The 20,136-nt window shown below is 37.1% G+C and overlaps 1 protein-coding gene across 2 annotated transcripts; it reads right to left on the bottom strand.

Moving 5' to 3' along the window:
* Positions 1-1,157: 1,157 nt before the first annotated feature.
* On the bottom strand, positions 1,158-17,261 carry Bap60 (Brahma-associated protein 60). 2 transcript variants are annotated; one of them, XM_069827248.1, is made up of 9 exons: positions 16,948-17,261; positions 16,320-16,498; positions 14,427-14,589; positions 13,895-14,062; positions 9,946-10,248; positions 8,736-8,881; positions 6,714-6,834; positions 3,336-3,473; positions 1,158-1,460 (listed from the first exon to the last, which is right to left on the bottom strand). In XM_069827248.1, the coding sequence occupies exons 1-9, from the start codon at positions 17,062-17,064 to the stop codon at positions 1,305-1,307; spliced, it is 1,491 nt and encodes a 496-aa protein (XP_069683349.1). In that variant the 5' UTR covers positions 17,065-17,261; the 3' UTR covers positions 1,158-1,304. The 2 variants fall into 2 exon arrangements, with proteins under 2 accessions (XP_069683349.1, XP_069683348.1); XM_069827247.1 differs by having other exon boundaries at positions 13,784-14,062; positions 16,948-17,209.
* Between the last annotated feature and the right edge of the window lie 2,875 nt (positions 17,262-20,136).

Below are 20,136 nucleotides of genomic sequence, written 5' to 3'. Positions count from 1 at the left end.
AGAATACACACAAAGAATTTGGAACTCAGTTCAAAATGATGAAAAACAAACAGTTGAAATTATTCAAGATACAATCTTAGGATGTTTGTGTTTAAAATTGTGCAAGATTTCATGCCTCATTCAGACATCCAGAACATTGCTAAGATAACATTCAATATGCAATCCCTTCATTATACGCCAGCACAAAAAGTTCTCTTCTTGAGGAAAATCGTCACAAATGAAAAAGATTTACCAGAAATTTTGAAATTGCTTTCTTTCTATGTACCATTCATCAGGTCACGCAAAATGCACTCTTCCAAATTCCACGAAAAAGGACAGTCAGTCACAGGAATCGTCTCTAAATAGAATGCTGTCTGTTTTCAACACAATTATGTCAATAATATTGATTTATTTTCGGGAACAGATGATGCATTTAGAAAACAAACTTATTCAAACATGACTAATTAGGTAGCTACTCTTCTCTGCCATTACTTTGTGATTTCTCATTGCACGCATTGTGTTATTTCCTTTCATTACCTGAAGAAGGTGTCCAGCAGGTTCCCTTTCCTGTGAACTGTAATCTAGTCCCTGTGCTATAACTTGACTCCATCAGTGCACAACAAATTGCAAGTGCACAATAATTATTTCAGAAAGAAAAAAATGCCAAAAACATTCGCCAACTAAAAGATATGGCTGTGAGAGGTTTAGCCAGTTGTAATGTACAGCGTACACAGAACTGGTTCCCTTTGCTGTGTGTTGTTAAGCAGAATTCTCGTCGTCCTCTGCTATCAAATTTAAACCCAAACTGGTCGAGTGATGGTTAACTTGTATGACACAAAAGCAAGTCTAGTTTGAACTCACGAACCTCAGACTTCTCTCACAGGCAGTGGTAACAGTATTATGAAATTAGACACAGTTTTCATGTCATGATAAAATTACATTTATTTTTATATTTATTCAAAATAAAAAAACCATAACTTCACTGTAATTTTTACACCAATGAAACTTACATATCTTTCTTGACTGGTATTTTCTGCAGCATCACACATACACACATGCACACACGTTCAGCTACTGTGATCAAGTGTTGCCAACATCTCTGCTTCATTTTACAGGCTAGGAAACACTTCACCCATCTTCCAACCACACTTCGTTTGTGCCAAATCCAGTATGACCTTAGCATTCTGGTTTGGTACAAATATGCAAAAATATTGGCAATACTGCAACTGCTGGCAACTTAACACGCGCACGATGTTAAACAGGCATTACTGCTGCCTGTCATAAACTACTGGACAATTTGATCGACATTTACTGGTTCATATGAGTTATGTGTTGCGGATGCCCAGGGCTTGCTCCAACTCTGCTCTCTTCTGCTGCACCTTCGTGTAGAAGTAACGACAGACAGCTTCCTGGGCCCAGGGCTGATAGAAGAAGTCAGACCTGCGCTCTTCTTCTGGGTTGCCAACCACATCGGTCATCGTCTGCAAATAACCACACACCATCCCTCACTCTCTTGCAATTCAATTAGTAAAGCATCAAAGTGATTTTTTATTATTACAGTTGGGCACTTTTCAAGGGAAGTGCAGTCAATGTGCTGAAGAATTTTCACCCTTTCATCAATGCATAAAAACGCAATAAAACATTAATAACATTATTGAAAAATTACAAATATTTTTATATTCTAGTACAAAGTGCAGTTACTAGTGGAGCATTTGTCATCTGTTTTTTGCCGCGATTAGTTCCCGTGAAATATTGTTAAAACATAACATGAAGTAAGCATAATGAAGTTTTTTCGGAAAAGTTATGGAGTGCTAAAGGCTCTTCCAATAAGTATGTCACAGTTTTAAAATGAAATAAATTGTATAAACGAAAGAGGTTTACTTATTTAATTACTATTATTTTGAAACACACTTAATGCCATTACGTACGGAGGAGAACGTCAGTTAAATGGCCGCCGCACCTTCGTTGGGTTGTGCATATATAGAAGGTCAATAACAGACATAAACCTGGTTCAATTTCACAAATAACGCACGTGATATTGTTCCTTAGGTCATTAACTGTTTCTGGCTTGTTGGCATAAACCCGTTATTTAACATAATTCCATAAGAAGTAATCCAGTGGCGTTAAATCACATGATTTCGGGTGCCAGTTAACATCACCACCACGCGAAATGATGAAGCCTGAACTTCTCTGTTTCGTGAGCAGTATGACATGTGGCACAATCTTGCTGAAACGAGACGTTTCTGAGATTCATACCTTCCAATTGAGGCCAAAAATAATCTCTCACCATAGCCCAGTATCTTACACACTTCACATAATGCATGGAATGCTTGGCGAATGAACGACTTTTTCTTAATAATAAATTTTAATGATTTCTACGCAAATTGTGTAACATTCCATGATTATTTGTTAACAGCAACTGTAACCATGGGAAAAATATGACTGCTATAGCTTCATAAACACGACAGCTGTTATATGTTAAAGGCAGGAAGACACTTTACATGCAGTTACTGGGAAAACACATTAGAGGTACAGACAATGTTGGAAGGCTTCAATCAACAAAATGTGCCTAATCAGTCAAGAGTCACGAGAATGATTAAGAAACTCTAGGAGAAAGGATCGAATGTGGCCTGTGGGGGACACGATGTGGTTCCAGCTGAAGATGCAACAAGTCAAACAACCGATTTGTTGCAAGGTCTCATCTCACATAAACGGCAACCAGAATTGGCCACCGAGGTCTTGTGATTTGACACCTTGTGACTACTTTCTTTGGAAGTTTGTGAAATCTCGTGTTTATGGCAACAATCCACGAACAATTCCTGAGATCTGATGTATCATTGGCGAAACCGAACCGCAACTTTGTGGAGGCACTGAAAATTTTGTCGAAAGAGGGATAATGTGCCAACAGAGTGGCAGATTGCACTTCATACTGAAATAAAAATATCTGTAATTTTTCAATAAATTAATGATTTTTATTGCGAAATTAAATCTTGCTTTCTTTATGAACACCTCAGACAAGGAGTTTCAGCCTAATGTTCAGTATGGACAGTTTCTGCTGACTGGCACAGCCTACAACTAATATCATCTCTATTCTTGTTCCATGCTCGCCCAGCAATGTGAAACATTTAATTCCTGAGGTGAGAACAGTTACAAAGCTAAGCAAGTTATCTTCAATAACGCAATAATAAGTAATGATAATGGCTGGAAACAGAGTGAATTTTGTCTGGATTCTTATCTTTGAGCTCATGCAACCGTGCTCACTAAACGGGATGGATACATCCGTCACCTTTCAAAACCTTAACACGACGCAAAATTGTAATATCAATGTTGATAATCAGCACAGCAGCTATGCTCACCTTGAGGTCGCGCGTCTGTGAAATGATCCACTTGTTGATGAACTGCTGTGGGTCCTTGGCGAAGCTCAGGAAGAACTCTCGATTCGTCTTCAGCTGGTTAATGGTCTCAACTGTTTCATGGATCTTGTTGTCCAGACTCTGCAAACGTAACTCCAAACTATAATTATATGGTAATATTAATCAGTTTTACATATTTTGAAAATGGATGTATAAAGTGGGCGAAAAGTCCTACCTGCAAAACAAATCTGTACATGAAAAACGTGTCTGTGATACTCATATGATGTTGGCGGACATACTTCAAGGTGTGATCATGGCAGGAGAAATCTGGTGGATATCAGGGGAATGCCCAGCCATTCCAAGAGTCAAGATGGCGAGGTGAATACGACAGTTTTCAGTGTTGAGAGACTTGTGGCTTCTGTGTGGGCCCACGTACCGAAAAAACCAAGAGTTACATCATGCAGGATTTGCAGCTGGTTTAGTAAGGTGCCAATGAGCAGAGAAAACTTATTGAAGTCGGAGAGAAAAGCTTTCAGCACGGGATGTGTTAAAAACGAAAAACCAAGCGGGAGACCTGCACTGTGTTGCTATCACCAATGAAATCAACAAGAAAACATGCTGCAATCAACAATATCAACAAAGACTTGGAAATGAAACTTTTTCACCCTGTGAAATGACTAAGATGTACGGTACATGAAAATGGCAGCCTCTCATATGCACGAGCGGGAACACAAACATACATTTTCTAAATTTCCCTTCAGAATATTTATCATGCTTATAATTTCTACTAGTTATCTGAATTGTGAATTTCATGCTGAATTCTTGTTTTGAATCAATTAAAATATAATACACCGAAAATTATAAAAATATAAAATATAATACTAATAAATAATAATAATAATAATAATAATAATAATAATAATAATAATAACAATAAAATATAATAATAATTAAAAAATATAATGCACCAAAATTATGAACCCTTTCCTAGTACAGTGACACACAAGAATATGTTTGTATAAAACCTTAGCCAGACCTGTACTATGTTACGGAAGTGAAGCATGGACAATGAGAAGAACGGATATCAGCAGAATAACGGCCTGTGAAATAAAATTTATGAGAGCAACACTAGGATATAGTCGCTTGGATCACAAAAGAAATGAGGATATCATGCAAGAACTTCAATTACAACCAGTCTGACTGCCAGTTTATAAACAAGTACCAGCTGCAGTGGAAAACCATGTCCAACAAATGAATCTGAAAGCCATCCTTCAATACCGTCCCCAAGGGAAGAGATCTTGAGGCCATCCAAAAAAAAGATGGACCGAGAATGACTCACTGACGGGCCTGGGGCCTTATACTTGCTTGAATGATGATGAATACACCGAAAAGACGTGATTTATGCAGCAGCTTCTTCTATTTTGGTTTCAAAATTGCATTTACTGTGCTACTGTCACAAGGTGACTGGAGAGGTCGCATCACACACTTTCTTGTCAACAAGGAAGCCACGTGTGTCTCTGATGGCTTGGGGTTCTCTTCCATGGAACGGGATTGGCACTGTAGTTTTGCTTCTCTAGCGAATTCTACAAAAATCTGATTATTTTGTTTATATACCGATGTATAATTCAAGGCAGTCATTTAGCATGAGGAAGGATCTCTGACTGTTCCAACCAAATTACATGCAGTAAACTTTCTATTCATAAGCATTGATACAATAAAAAAAACGAAATGAAAGCTGATTTGTGCAGATTATTAATGTAAGATTTTTTGTAGTATTACAGAGCAATTATAATTCATTTCTCTTACTTACTTACTGGCTTTTAAGGAACACGGAGGTTCATTGCCGCCCTCACATAAGCCCACCATTGGTCCCTATCCTGAGCAAGATTAATCCAGTCTCTACCATCACATCCCACTCCCTCAAATCCATTTTAATATTATCTTCCCATCTACGTCTCGGCCTCCCCAAAGGTCTTTTCCCCTCTGGCCTCCCAACTAACACTCTACATGCATTTCTGGATTCGCCCATACGTGCTACATGCCCTGCCCATCTCAAACGTCTGGATTTAATGTTCCTAATTATGTCAGGTGAAGTATACAATGCGTGCAGTTCTGCGTTGTGTAACTTTCTCCATTCTCCTGTAACTTCATCCCTCTTAGCCCCAAATATTTTCCTAAGAACCTTATTCTCAAAAACCCTCAATCTCTGTTCCTCTCTCAAAGTGAGAGTCTAAGTTTCACACCCATACAGAACAACCGGTAATATAACTGTTTTATAAATTCTAACTTTCATATTTTTTGACAACAGACTAGATGACAAAAGCTTCTCAACCGAATAATAATCGGCATTTCCCATATTTATTCTGCATTTAATTTCGTTTCTCTATTAAAGAAATTTTTGAACCAATTCAACACACTAACAAACATATTCAGGATAGTGAGTGACCATGCTAACACATCCCTCTTCCTGCTTCCCTTGCAACTCACTGCAAAGTGAGTGCAAAACATCACAGCTTACCTACCCTCTGCCAGGTCACTATTCATGTACACAACTAATTATCTTAAAGCTTTAAACGGCTAAGGGAAAAGGTTCAGAACAGAATTACCGAATTTCTCCATACTCATACATTTTTTTATTCAAGTAGGTTATTTTACGACGCTGTATCAACATCTTAGGTTATTTAACGTCTGAATGAGATGAAGGTGATAATTCCGGTGAAATGAATCCAGGGTCCAGTACCATAAGTTACCCAGCATTTGCTCAAATTGGGTTGAGGGAAAGCCCTGGAAATAACCTCAACCAGGTAACTTGCCCCGACCGGGATTCGAACCTGGGCCACCTGGTTTCGTGGCCAGATCTGCTAACAGTTACTCCACAGGTGTGGACTACTCATACATTCTACTGAACTGATGAATTGTTTATCCTTGTAACGTGAATTAATCTGCTTGGTACCCTTAATGGGAGGCAGTTTGTAATTAAATTATTTGTGCAACTTTTTACATGTTCCACATTTTAAAGCTAGAATGCTGATGTACGGTCTAGGGGACACAATAAATGAAGCGAAATAAAATAAACACTTGCTAAAGCAGAAATCGTTGGAACTGCTGAACACAACGCCAAAATTGACAGTTCAGAGTGAATTTCAAAATATAAAGCCTAGATACCACTTGTTGCTTTGTAAAAATAATATTTGTGATTTAACTGCCTAATTGGTTCGCATTTCTTGCTGTTATCATTCAACTGAGTTTGTATTGGGAATAAAAGTTGTTGATGAGTTCTTATACTTTCTCATGTAATAAAGAAAATACTAGAACTCCGAGAAATGATTATTGATCCAACAGGACAAATTCTAATAAAAGCAATCCTGCTTTAACCCTAACCTGTATTTCCTGCTGACTTGCAGTCGACAAGAGGAAATTGTTCATCTGGGTCTTCAGTGTGTCGTCCACCTCCACATCGATGTCGTAGCAAGCCGTCTGCTTCTGCTCTGCTCCTTCCACACTGCAACCACCAACACATCTTCACATTAGCGAGTTCTAAACTCAGTTGCATATTGCTCTACAGCATGAGCACGAAATGATAAATTGCTACACTCAAGCTTCTTCCCATAACACGGATGAAATAGACCGATCTTACCTAATTCGTACATGCTAGACACGTTCGTAAAACATTATGATTTTGTTTCTAGATCTTCTTCTTATAGCATAACAGCTCCTCTTCCCTGTGTCCCAGTTTGATAACTGGATTCTGTTTTATAGGCTTTTCCCACTATTGGTGATCCCTCCCACCCATAATAAGGGCAATAAAACAATAAACCACTTGGACAATAGTGCTCATCCAGTTCAGAAATGTAAAAGCATCTATGTTTTAAATGGTATCTTGAAATGCTACATATCGTATTTGTGTGAAAGGACCATATTAAAGAAACAAACAGAGTTCAATGTAGGCTGGGTTTCAGCACGTTTTTATGCTATTCACTGACTAAGATATGTTAATATACAGTAAAATCTCTCGTATCCAGCACCCAAATAACTGGCAATACCAAAACAACGGCACTTTTGGCTTGGCCAAAAAAAAAAAAAAAAATAGTCATTCATGCGAAAGGGAAGAGTCGGACGAAGATGTGAGTGGTTTTCATGGATCGCACATGCCACATACTGTGTTTACCCTTTACATCGTTCACGTGTGAAAACATAAGACAAAAAACCTGTTATGTCCCTGGAGTAGATCGGGTAGCATTGGTAAGCTGTCACTTGGGCCTGGCAAACAATGTGCAGAGACGATACCTTTAAATTTACAACTTCAACTCGCCCGTTTCGAAGGGTTGTTGGATGAGTCTAAATAGGAAAGTGTGAAATTCTCTGTTCCAACAGCACACAAAAATTTCATTCGAGTGATAGATAGTATATATATGTAGTTTATTTAACGATGCTCGCAACTGCAGAGATTATATCAGCGTTGCCAAAATTGTCCCGCAGAACTTCTTTTACATGCAAGTAAATCTACTGTTTTTACAACTTGCAAGAACTTCTTTATTGCAAACCAAATTCAAGTGATACTTCACTTTGGTTGTAAGTACATCTGCTTCTACAACTTGCCAGAACTTACTTTGGTGACCGGTAGAGTTCTTTCCAATTGAAAGAGAATTCCCGGCAGATGCATTGCCCCATGTGCAATAGCTACTTACTACCTGAATGTGATTGATTTTGCCATTCATTATGTATCAACAATGTTATTTCATTTTGTATTATTTTTTCCATGGCCCCATGAAAGCTGAAAACTGACGTTGAATATAACAGAAATAAACAAATGACTACACAAGAGACTATTTTAATATTATAGATGCATATTTGATCGCATTTATTTTTAATTTTTACTCATTGTTTTCTTCTGGTTATGAAGGCTAAATGTGAAAACTCTGCAAATATTGGTCAAAGCATCTAGATTTGTATTGAGGACACACATACATAAATATACCCACACCCAATATTTTGACACCAGAGTTCAGAGGCCCCTATTTCTTGCAGTCCTTTGGGTCTTTCTTTTAATGCAATTTTTTCTTCTGTCAATCCATTTCAGTACTGAATAGCTTTTGTACTTCATAAAGGATTACGAGGTAAATAATTACCTACTCACTCACCCAACCATTCTGTTTTGAGCAATATCCTATGCAAGGTATGACTGCATATTGTAATATCTGCCCTAGTTATTGTGAGGATGTTGAAAAATAAAATGGATTTTCATCCTTCTTTTGATAACAAGATCACTTACAGAGCTTCATCACTGTAAAGTGTGTGGGTGTTTGACCCACCCGAGACTCAAATGCGAGACACCAAAATAAACATACATATGTCAGTCAGTTTTCGTGTTGTCTTGTTCTAATATGGATGCTGTATCTGTACCTGATAATATGGTTGATGACAATGGGGTCCGGAGGGTGCAGCAGAGGGTTCAGTCGCTGAGGGATCTCTGCAAACTTCATCCTCTGACAAGTGAAGATCTGCTCCAAGTACTTGTCACAGTTGATGAATTCGCGCTCGTGGGCATCCTGAAACAACATGATGCTTAACAACTGTGGTTAATCTATTTTTAATTTTAATTAAATAAAATGATCGATGATCATCAAACATTTTACTGGGCTCGCAATTTGATCTTAATTACAGACTGAACACCTGACACTGCTCTCTTGGTGTTGCCGATGCTTCCTGCTGAAATGTCAAAAGATCTGACCACTTCTACTTCGAGACAGGGCTGCTGTACAGGACGGTTCAGAACTAGACTGGCAAAAACAAATTCAACTAAAGGGACATATGAACGCAAAATACAGAACTAACTCAACATATTGCAGGTCTTCTTATTCACACAACTTAGGAATCTTGCAGAAGGCAGACCGGGCAATGCTGCTACCTGTATATCTGGGTATTCGAGAAAGTAGACGAAATACAATGGATATGAAAAGAATAAGACTGTCAGCACTTAGCTAATGCTGCATTTTATTTCAATGATGTACAATGGAACGAAAATAAACAGTGAATTTCATTAGGCTACTTAATAAGACACAAATATTACTATTGCGCAAAGAAGTTCAACAGTTAATAAAGATTTATCTGCAGGTTTAACATCTTCAAACACTGATTACTAAAATCAAACAATAGCTGTGCTTACACTAGCAACACAGTTGGATTCACTGAGAACTAAATCCAATTCTGAGCTGGATTTACCAGAAACAACATCAAAGGTGGCATCGCATTAATGGGCAAGCTGAAATCTATGACAGAATAAAAAGGGCTTATAAAATATTTCCTGTAATTTGTATTATGAAAAAGTGCAATTTCGATTACCTGACCTAACATGATTTCATTTTCAGACTTCGTTAACTACAAAACAAAGGCCAGAAATTGTTAATACAAATCAAGCCACTGAAATGTGGTTGTATTTGCTCACTGTGTGTGTGTGTGCCGTTGCATTCATATTTTAATTTGAGCCGTGTGATTAAATAAAAGCAAAAAGTAATCGCAGTTTCAATATAAGAAAAATCCAACCTTCTGTAGCTACACTGTTTCAGCACAACGTGGTTCTCGACTTATCTTAGGATTTGATTTGCGTTCAGACCTGCAGCTTGTGCGTCTTGATGTACTGCCAGAGCGCGCTGATGATCACGGGTCTGGTCTGTGTGTGCACTCCAAGCAGGCGTGCCAGGCGCGGGTCCAGCTTGAACTGCAGCGGCTGATAGTCCAGCAGCAGCAGGATGGTGCAGCGCACATTCTTATCACCGGGCCGCTTCACCTGGAAGCCGTCCGTCTCCTGCGTGGTAGGAGTGCGGTGCCACTCCACAAGGTGGTTGTCCGGCCCATACAGGTCTTTGTCCAGCTCGATCACCAGGCTCTTGAAAAAGGACGAGAACTTGCGCTTCACCTGCAACAGATTTTTACAATAACTAACAAAACACAATTCCAGTACCACCACCAACCAACAGGCTTTCCATTTCTCTGCAAAATTCGTAACTGGAACTGCGTATTCTTGAAAATGCAGACCTCAGTATTTATAAATGCCTACTGCAGTCACCATTTTTAAATACATTCCCCACAATTAAATGTATGGCACTTGGTGAAGATCCTCTTGTAAATACTGAATCGACATTTATATTATAAGATGGAAGAACAGTGGAAGAAGAGCAGTTCGCTTCAGGAAGGGAAAAGGTACAAGAGATGCAATTGGACTGCTACGAACAATCGGCGAAAGATACCTAGAGGAGAATAAAGAAGTGTATATAGTATTTGTGAACCTAGAAACAGCTTCTGATGGAGTGGATTGGAATAAACTGATGGGGATCCTAAAGAAAATTGGCGTGGATTGGCAAGAGAGGAAACTGTTCAGTAACATTTATATAAAACAAAGAGTGAAAGTCAGGATAGGAGAAGAAATGCCAGAAGGAAGTGAAATAGGGAGAGGAGTACGTCAATAATTCCCTTTATCACCTACCCTGTTCAACATCTACTTGGAGGATTTAGTGAAGAACTGTTTTCAAAAGATGGGAGGGTGATAGTAGGAGGAAGAAGAATAAAGTGTATAAGATTTGCTGATGATGTGGCGTTGTTAGCAGAAGAGATGATACTAAAGGATATGCTAGCAGAGCTAAATGACAGCTGTGAGCACTATGGAATGAAGATAAATGCAAATAAGACGAAGATCTTAGTCATAGGAAGAAAAATAAAGAAGGCAAACTTGCGAATACTAAATGAGGCAGTAGAGCAAGTGGACAGCTTCAAATACTTGGGGTGTACTATAGCAGTAACATGAGCTGCTGCCAGGAAGTCAAAAGGAGGATAGCAATGGCCAAGGAACTTTTAACAGAAAAAAGAGCATCTTCTGCGGACCTCTGGAGATTTTTTTAATTGGTTATTTAACGACACTGTATCAACTACTAGGTTATTTAGCGTCGTTGAGATTGGTAATAGTGAGATGATATTTGGCGAGATGAGGCCGAGGATTCGCCATAGATTACCTTGCATTCACATTACGGTTGGGGAAAACCTCGGAAAAAATCCAAACCAGGTAATCAGCCTGAGCGGGGATTGAACCCATGCCCTGAACGAACTTCAGACCGGCAGGCAAATGCCTTAACCGACTAAGCCACGCCGGTGGCTACCTCTGGAGAAAGAACTAAGGAAGAGACTAGTGAAGTGCTTTGTATGAGGCAGAAATATGGACATTACAACGAAGTGAAGAGAAGCAAATAGAAGCATTTGAAATGTGGATATGGAAAAGAATGGAATGTGTGAAATGGACAGACAGAATTATAAATGAAGCTGTGCTGGAAAGAGTGGGTGAAGAAAGAATAGATCATATGAGGAAACAAAGAGGAAGGTAGATTATAGGAAATACTGGAGAAAGCTGGGTTTGCAGTGAAAGACGTACCCTTGGGCAGAACACTAAATAAATGGAAATGAATGGTCAAACCTGAGCGACACTTATTTAATGTGCATACTGATGTGTGGGAAGAAAGTGTTTCCAGAATAATGCAATGTTACTACAAAACCTAGCTGTAAAAGAAAATGCTCATTAACAGAATGTTTCATCAAAAAGTTGCTGGAAGAAAAGTCATGCAGGAACTTAATCGCAGCATTATCAAGACAGAGGTTCACGAAATAATGTGTGAAGAACAATAAAAAAAATCGCAAGAAATGGTCTGTCATGCTGTGAATTCTACAAATAGAAAAATCTTGACAATGACAAGAAGTGGAAGAAAGACACGATATCTGTTACTTATTTGCTCAAAATCTGATGTCATTACAATGACAAGAACTGCTTCGTGAAAACTGATCAATAATAATTATTAATCTCCTTTATTTTAAAAAATAAAAACACTAAAGAAGTGAAAAAGTGTAGATGTTCCTGTGTAGGGACAAGTGACATTTATTTATAAATGCTAACCTTCAGACAAAACACAATAATAAAACTAACATTTCCTTGGTTTACAAACAAAACACATTAAGTCAAAATTAATACCTACTTCTAAGAAAAAGGCGTATATAATGCACATAATGCATGTGTGTACACGCAGAATTGGAAAATGAAATACACTTAAACAGAAACGACTTACTAAAAATAATATTTTGAGGATTCAGTTTTGTCAGAAGAAAAATGCCTTTTTCTCAAAAGTAATAATTTTGACTTGATGTGTTTTGCTTGTAAACTGACCATCTAGTTATCATCATTATCATTATCATCATTATGAAGATCCAGGAAGAACTGCATGTCATTTCAGTTGATAATTCTCATTGGAGAAGCATTTTGAGGGAACTAAAATTACATCCAACTGTTCATTTTGAACAGGCAACCCTAGTAGATCAAGAGAAGGCAATACACGAATTTTGTTTGCCATATCTTGCACAAAAGTTTCAAATCCCTCTATATAATTGGATTATTATTTGAGGCTAGAGGTTCAGTTTCAAAATTTACTCTCCATGCTCTAAAATAATTTAAAATTACAACTTGTGAGAATGAATAAATTCTCAAAGACTCATTGCAAATTTTACAGTATCATTTATATTTTAATAGTTAATTTACTTATATCAATTATATACTAAAATCTTTTCATACATTACACTACAGAGTAAAATTATGTAAGTTCACTATTTTATAAATTTTAGTTTTATATATTTCAAACAATTATTTGTCTGATATTTCTGAATCCTCGAGGTAATTAAGAATACATGATTTATTTAATAAATATTTGTATTATTATTATTATTATTATTATTATTATTATTATTATTATTATGAGAATTTTTAAAATGTCACAGAACTTGAATTTATCGTTCCTGTTGAAGCAATGTAGGAAAGCATTAAAAAAAACCACCGGCATAGCTCAGTCGGCTGAGGCACTTGGCTGCCAATCTGGAGTTCGGCTTGGATGTGGGTTCAATTCCTGCTTGGGCTGATTACCTGGTTGGGTTTTTTCCGAGGTTTTCCCCAACCATAAGGAGAATATCAGGTAATTTATGGCGAATCTTCGATCTATCTCGCCAAATACCAATCTGTTATCACCAATCCCATCAATACAGAATAAACAAGTAGTTGATACAGCGTTCTTAAATAACCAACTTAAAAAAAAAGTATTGAAAATAATAGAAAGAATGTAGTTACGAAATAGACCTTCATGATGATATTCCAATGAAGGCAAGCCTTTCCTTTTCATCTATAATCATGAACAACATGTATTACCTTCAGTGTTTATTTTTTGAAATGTTGAGCTAATTCAGAATTCTGTTTATGATTCACAAAATGGAAAGACTAAAACAAATGCATTTCAGTTACATTATTTTCAATGTTTTTTTTTTTTTTTTTTTTTTTTTTTTTTTAAAGAAATAAGCGAAATTTTTATTATAACATTTTTGGACAGAGGTCCTTATAGTTCTCATTACTGAAAGATAAAAATGCAACTTACCTTGTCATACAAAGAATACAGATCAATAAAATCCAATATTGTATCAGGAATTAAACGTCTTTCGTAAGTTCGAATCACAGAACTCTGAGGAATGAAGTGTGATGTTCGCACCTTGTTGGGATCATTCTTGCTGTCTTCCAGCAGTCTGCCCTCAACACGCAGCTCCCATGATGCCACACTCCCCTCCTCTCCCTCGGCGGGCTCCTTTGCTGGGTAGAATGTGTTGGAGATGAAAATCCTCAGCTTGCGTTTCTGCTTCATCGGCCGCTTCAGAGCTTCCTGTTAACAGCCAACTTGTTATAATGCATCACTGAACAAATTTCAGAGACTCGATAATACCAACGAGCTTGAAGTCAGTGTTGAAACTACTGTAATTAAATGAGAGAAACTGAAGTCGATCATACCGCACACCTGCCGTACTATGCTGATTACTAGGCTTCACATTTTCACAATTCTGAACAAGGTTGTGAATCCTACATATCAAGAGAAATGTAGTCATATTTTATTTTATCACATTCATCTTTACTTTTTTGTTTTGTTAATGTTAATGTATAAAAAAAGAATCGATTGAAAAATGTTGCATAAATTCTTTCGCCTATTTCAAGACACGATGTAATGTCACTGTGGGGGTACCAGCACCTACCTGAATATCCAGGCGTTTGCGCATGATTGTGGAGTCCAACTTGCGCTCGAAGGCCAGCAAGTCCATGTAGGCTTGCGACTCTGGCACCAGATCCCGCACCTTCTGGGGCAGGATCTTATCTGCCAGCTTCTTCTTTTTCTTACTAGTTGAGTGAGAAAATTCACTGCAAATTACAAAACAAACACAGTGAAGACCTGTTTTCAGCCAAAACGTTCACATTTGTAAATTTCGAACAGCTGCTATTACATCACAGATATTTCCATATATTTGTTTTGATTATATGAGCTTAAAACTATGTAACAGTACAATAATAGAAGAGAGAAACTCAACAATGCACACTCCTTCATGTCTGTGCTGTCTACACTGATAAAATTAACAACAATCAATATTTTTAGTTACAAGCAGGTGTTTCAAAACTTGTCAATTTATCAAATAACCAACAGTAAGTACTGTCTTACTACAATGAACAGGATTCTGTTTTCTTCATTACCCTGAGTGTTTTGAGTTGAGATAGAGAAAAATCATCAAAGAGTATGCTTATATAACAATGGCTCCTGGAATTCCCAAGATGACTTATAACAGGAAAAAACATTTTCTATCAGCACTGTGTGTACCTCCACACTGAATTAACTCTACCTTCATTCTTTAAGGTAACGTCTTCTTCTAACAATACATTGTTGATGAATACTATCTATTACTTTAAAATGATTACTTTTACATTCATTATCAATTTAAACTATTTCTCAAAGTAGCTTTTTGTCATTGAGATTATTTCTCAGTGGTTATAAATCTCGTGGTTTATTGGGCGATTTTTGTGTTGAACTATATAGCTATATTTTTTTAGTTTTATAAAGATACAGAACATGAAAATTATCGTCCTACATGATATCAACCCAATTGAGAACTTGTGGTCAATTCGCAAAAGGAGAATGGCAAAACTAGAATGTTCTACAAAACAAAAAAATTATTTGTTCCCTCATTCAAGTTTGGTTTCGCAATGAAAAAAAAAACAGAAAAAACAATTCTGTGGAAATTTAGTGGAAATCCATACCAGATTGTTTCAATGATGTAATTACAAACAAGAAAGGCCACATACATTACTGAGGTACGTTGAACATCCATTTTATCTGTACTTGTAGTTGAATATGGCTTGTTCAGATTAATTTGCACATTAGCTACTGTATTTGTGACTGCAAACTTAAAAAAAAAAAAAAAAAAAAAAAATGGTTTATTTAACGATGCTCGCAACTGCAGAGGTTATATCAGCATCGCCGGTGTGCCGGAATTTTTGTCCCAAAGGAGTTCTTTTAAATGCCAGTAAATTTACTGACATAAGCTTGTCGCATTTAAACACACTTAAATGCCATCGACCTTGGCCGGGATCGATCCGCAACCTCGAGCATAGAAGGCCAGTGCTATACCAAGTACGCTACAGAGACTGACACTACAAACTAAAACCACATGTTTATCACCATACACATCTCAGAGAAGCAAGATAAAAAAGTGCCTCCTTCAGTGCAGTTTTTCTAGGAGAATTGCCAATAATAATAATAATAATAATAATAATAATAATAATAATAATAATAATAATAATAATAATAATAATAATAATAATAATAATAATAATAACCGGATGATTCTGTTTCGACGGTAACGTTTTAAGCCTAATATTAATAATAATAACGTAACTGTTAACTTATCTTGAGCAGGGTGCATTGTTTTCCTGAATGGAGGATGAACTTCACTTGCTTTTAGCTACTCTAGACTCTGTAGTGGCGGTAACGAATACGAAGTTAGACCCATGTATTTACGTAAAATAACGTCAACTCTGACAGCGGGTGTGTCTGCAATGACGAAATATTCTTCAGTCAGAATTCTCCTCATTTATCTCACCTCTTCTGTTGCGGAGGTGGCGGCCTCGTGTCCGCCGGTCTCTTGGCCGCAGACGGAGGGTTGATGGGGCCCTGCCGCATCGGAGTGTAAGGGGGCTGCTGTTGTGGTCGCTGCATCATATTTGGAGCTGACGGCGAACCAATCGAAGGAGGGGGATTGAAACCGGGTCTCTGCTGTAACTGTCATACAACTCAATTATACTAATCTGCTTTGCGTTTCGTTTATGTATCTCGTATTGCCTTCACCTTCTCTTATATTTATTTTCTCCATCTCTTACATAATTCCATACGATTTTCCACCCATAAATGTAATTTCCTACTACTAGTACAAATATCTCCAACATCACGGACCACAATAGTACGTAGTGTATGCTACAGTTTGCAATAAAATACACAATGTTAACTGCAACGAAATGGACATGATAAAATTATAAACATTTTAATAAGAGTGACAAAACGATTGATTACTTAATTTCGTCCAGATATTTTCTGTTTATGATACATAAATGACGATTATGGCAAATAACCTTAAAATTAGAGTTAAGTTGATATTGTACTTGGAAAGAAAAATATGGTTAAAAGAGTACTCTGTGCAATATTCAAACAATATATCCCCATTATTTTCTTACGGGAAAGCTCGGTCCTGCATATTGCCTCAAAGCTGGAACTGGTGGCGGTGGTGGATATCTCTGTTGAGGTGGTCCAGTAGTCCCTGTTGACGGAGTAGCTGCAAACCTCTGCGCCATTTTAGCGTCCTATGTTACGTCCGTAGCCAACGTTGTACGGTACACAACACTTTATACATGAACGGGAGTCTACAGAATTGGTTCAATATTTCTCCATTAGAGTTGCGAAAGAGATCACACGAAACTATCTAGTCCGCCATTTTTACTCAAACGAAAGACCCATGACAACTAATTTCTTCCGTCTCTATACGAAACAGGGGTGAAAGCTATTATAAGACCACAGCGGCACAAGGGTTATTGTGCTTTACCAATCCTTTATTGGATATGAGCATGGATAAATATATAATTATATATTTATCCATGGTATGAGTGTTGGAGTCCGAATAGTCGTCCTCGTGTAAATATTGAGACATATGCTTTGCCATCTGCCGATGCAGCCCTGTAAGCTTAAGATACGGACAAGTCCCGCTAGAGCACCCTTTCACCTCCCTACGTAATGACTCTGCTGTCGTTTCCATATGAGGAGAGTGACCTTTTATAAGAGTGACCAATCAGGGATAATAAAAATTCTTACTACCAAAAAAAAATAAAATTGAGATATTCCAAAACAAGTGGCCACCCTACCCCATTCTCTCCTGGCTTAGTTGCCTCATGAGCGATGCTTTATTGGTGTCACTTGAGAGGTTCAAACCTGTCTTCATACAGTTTCTTTTTTAGTAGGTTATTTTGCAACGCTGTATCTACATCTCAAGTTATTTAGCGTCTGAATGAAATGAAGATGATAATGCCGGTGAAATGAATCCGGGGTCCAGCATTGATAGTTACCCAGCATTTGCTCATATTGAGTTTAGGAAAAACCCCGGAAAAAACCTTCATCAGATAACTTGCCCCAACCAGGATATCGGACAGTTGACTTCCTCAAACTGATTCCATCTGTACACCAGACACAATGCTGCATCCAGCTGCACCATTTTGGCAGTTACTATTGAGATGATGAAGATGCATTTTGTAATTGAGAGTAGAGGTGGAATAAGAACCCTGAAGAAAATTTGGCTTTGTCCACACACAGCCATCTGGGAAGAATCCACTTAGATAGACGTCCCATTAAGAAATCAATATAATCGGCCTCCTTATCAACTAATGTCGAGCAATACGAAAAATCAATTAAATATTTTTTCTCCCTTAATATTAAAATATTCTACCTTTATAAACTCTTAAGAAATAAATGACAACCTACGAGTTAATAACTGCTCAAATAAAATAAAGGCATTACACTTTGATACATTAGTGGTTGTTACATATTGTAAATAAAGTACCTTACTTGATTTATTTATTTATTTCTGTTAATTGAAATTAAAATTTTATTATCAATATCTAACACTGTGTGTGTTCATTTGTTCCCACTTACGTCATAATAACATCAAGTGCATTTAAATTACATAATTATCGTAGCAGAAGATAAGAAATTAAAACTAATTCTATGTGTGGAAACTGGAAATGTACTGTATGGTGGGGTAAATTTGACCACAAAAAATTATACCATATCAGCCCTGTTGTAATGTTGATATGGTAACAAGAATGTTTGGTTGTTACGCACCTCCCAATAGATACACCAGATGCCATGCTTTTACTCATCAAAAGGTCAAGGGCCTTGGAGTTTACAGAGCTCAATGGGAAGCTGTAATTCAGTTTAATTCTTGTTGTGTAGGCCTACTTGAAAAATCGCATAATGATCATAAAATACATTACGGGATCTTAATGATATAAATTAAAATGCCTTACCTTGCTGAAAATTGACGAAAAAGAAAATTTTATTTCTAAAATTCTTCAAGTTATAAGGAAACATTTAGCCAGAAAAATGTAATAAATGGTGTTGTGGCTCTTTCTGAAGAGTGTCCTTTGCAAACACAAAAATGATTAAGTACTGCTGAATGGCGAACTGCTATAAAGTTGCAAGGCAATGTTGCTCCATGATGGAATCCACTGCAAACCTGCAGTGAGAAAAAAACATTGGCCCATGCCATGGTGCACTTCTGCGCAATACAACACACCATCACATATGAAGTAAGATTGCAGCTGCTCTCTCCAGTAAGAATGACGAAGAAGTGCATTGTGCTACTATGAGAGCACACAGGGAGCTGATATAGTTGTCATTGACAAGATGAGTAGAGTTTGGCTAAATAGTGTCAATGTCTTTGTTTTATTAATTTGTTAAAATGCTTTCTATATTTTTACATTTGTTGAGAAGTTCATTCATCTGATATCTTCTTCTGCCCCAAACTTGTCTTCAGTTCACCATTCCTTCCAGTGTATTCTTCAGTAATCAGTTCCTTCTCAGCCAGTGACCCAGCCAATTCCTTTTTTCTCTTCCTGATCAGTTTCAGCATTATTATTTCTTCACCCACTTTTTCTAGCACAGCTTCATTTATTATTTTCTCTGTCCATTTCACACACTCCATTTATATCATTGCCTTAATGAAGGACGAACATTTACTAATTTCCATTTTTGGAGACTGCGGTGCTTCCGATAAAGAATTTGCAAGTGCAAGAATATCATCTAAACATACCAAATAAAATAAGGTGTCTTATTTTTCTAGCTGATGTAACAATTCAGTAGCCCCCACAGCTTCCTTCTTTTTATCGCTGCCAGACAATTTTTTAGGCCCAATCCAACAGAGTTAAATTGGATCTTGAAGAAATGAATACATTTCTGACTTCTTACCTTAATGCTATCGACTGTAACTATTGCTCTGCATCCATGGCTTAGTTTTAATGTCGAGTATTTTGCATAAAAAACGCAAAAATTCGCATATTTTTGGGTGGACCTGACCCATCCACTGATTCTAATCCACTCTGTCAAAAGTTTTTCCATGTCCACAAATGCTGCATACACTAAACTTGTAACATCAATACTAATACGAAATTAAATTTATTTTTCTAATCAAAAATAGACTACTCTTGCCTTGTAGTTCATAAATTGTTGTCACGTTGCGGTAACATGGATGGGCCTCAAATTTCATTTTCGACTGTGCAAATTTAAATGTAATTTAATGTAACAATAATGGAATTTAAAAATGTAAATGGCCATAATTGTGTTTTCAATGTATAAACTTACACAGCACTGTACAAGGA

This window comes from Periplaneta americana, chromosome 6, assembly GCF_040183065.1.
Source record: "Periplaneta americana isolate PAMFEO1 chromosome 6, P.americana_PAMFEO1_priV1, whole genome shotgun sequence".
NCBI lineage: Eukaryota > Metazoa > Arthropoda > Insecta > Blattodea > Blattidae > Periplaneta > Periplaneta americana.
The sequence above is the reverse complement of the archived record's forward strand: the minus strand, read 5'-3'. Positions and strand labels throughout refer to the sequence as shown.

What these genes read in the sequence shown, in the direction of transcription:
- Bap60 (XM_069827247.1), bottom strand. Translation starts at nt 17,064, where the DNA reads ATGGCGCAGAGGTTTGCAGCTACTCCGTCAACAGGGACTACTGGACCA. An exon ending in CCACCTCCGCAACAGAAGAG is followed by an intron (nt 14,590 to 16,319) that starts GTGAGATAAATG and finishes TGTAATTTGCAG; the next exon opens with TGAATTTTCTCACTCAACTA. An exon ending in CAAGTCAGCAGGAAATACAG is followed by an intron (nt 3,474 to 6,713) that starts GTTAGGGTTAAA and finishes TTACGTTTGCAG; the next exon opens with AGTCTGGACAACAAGATCCA.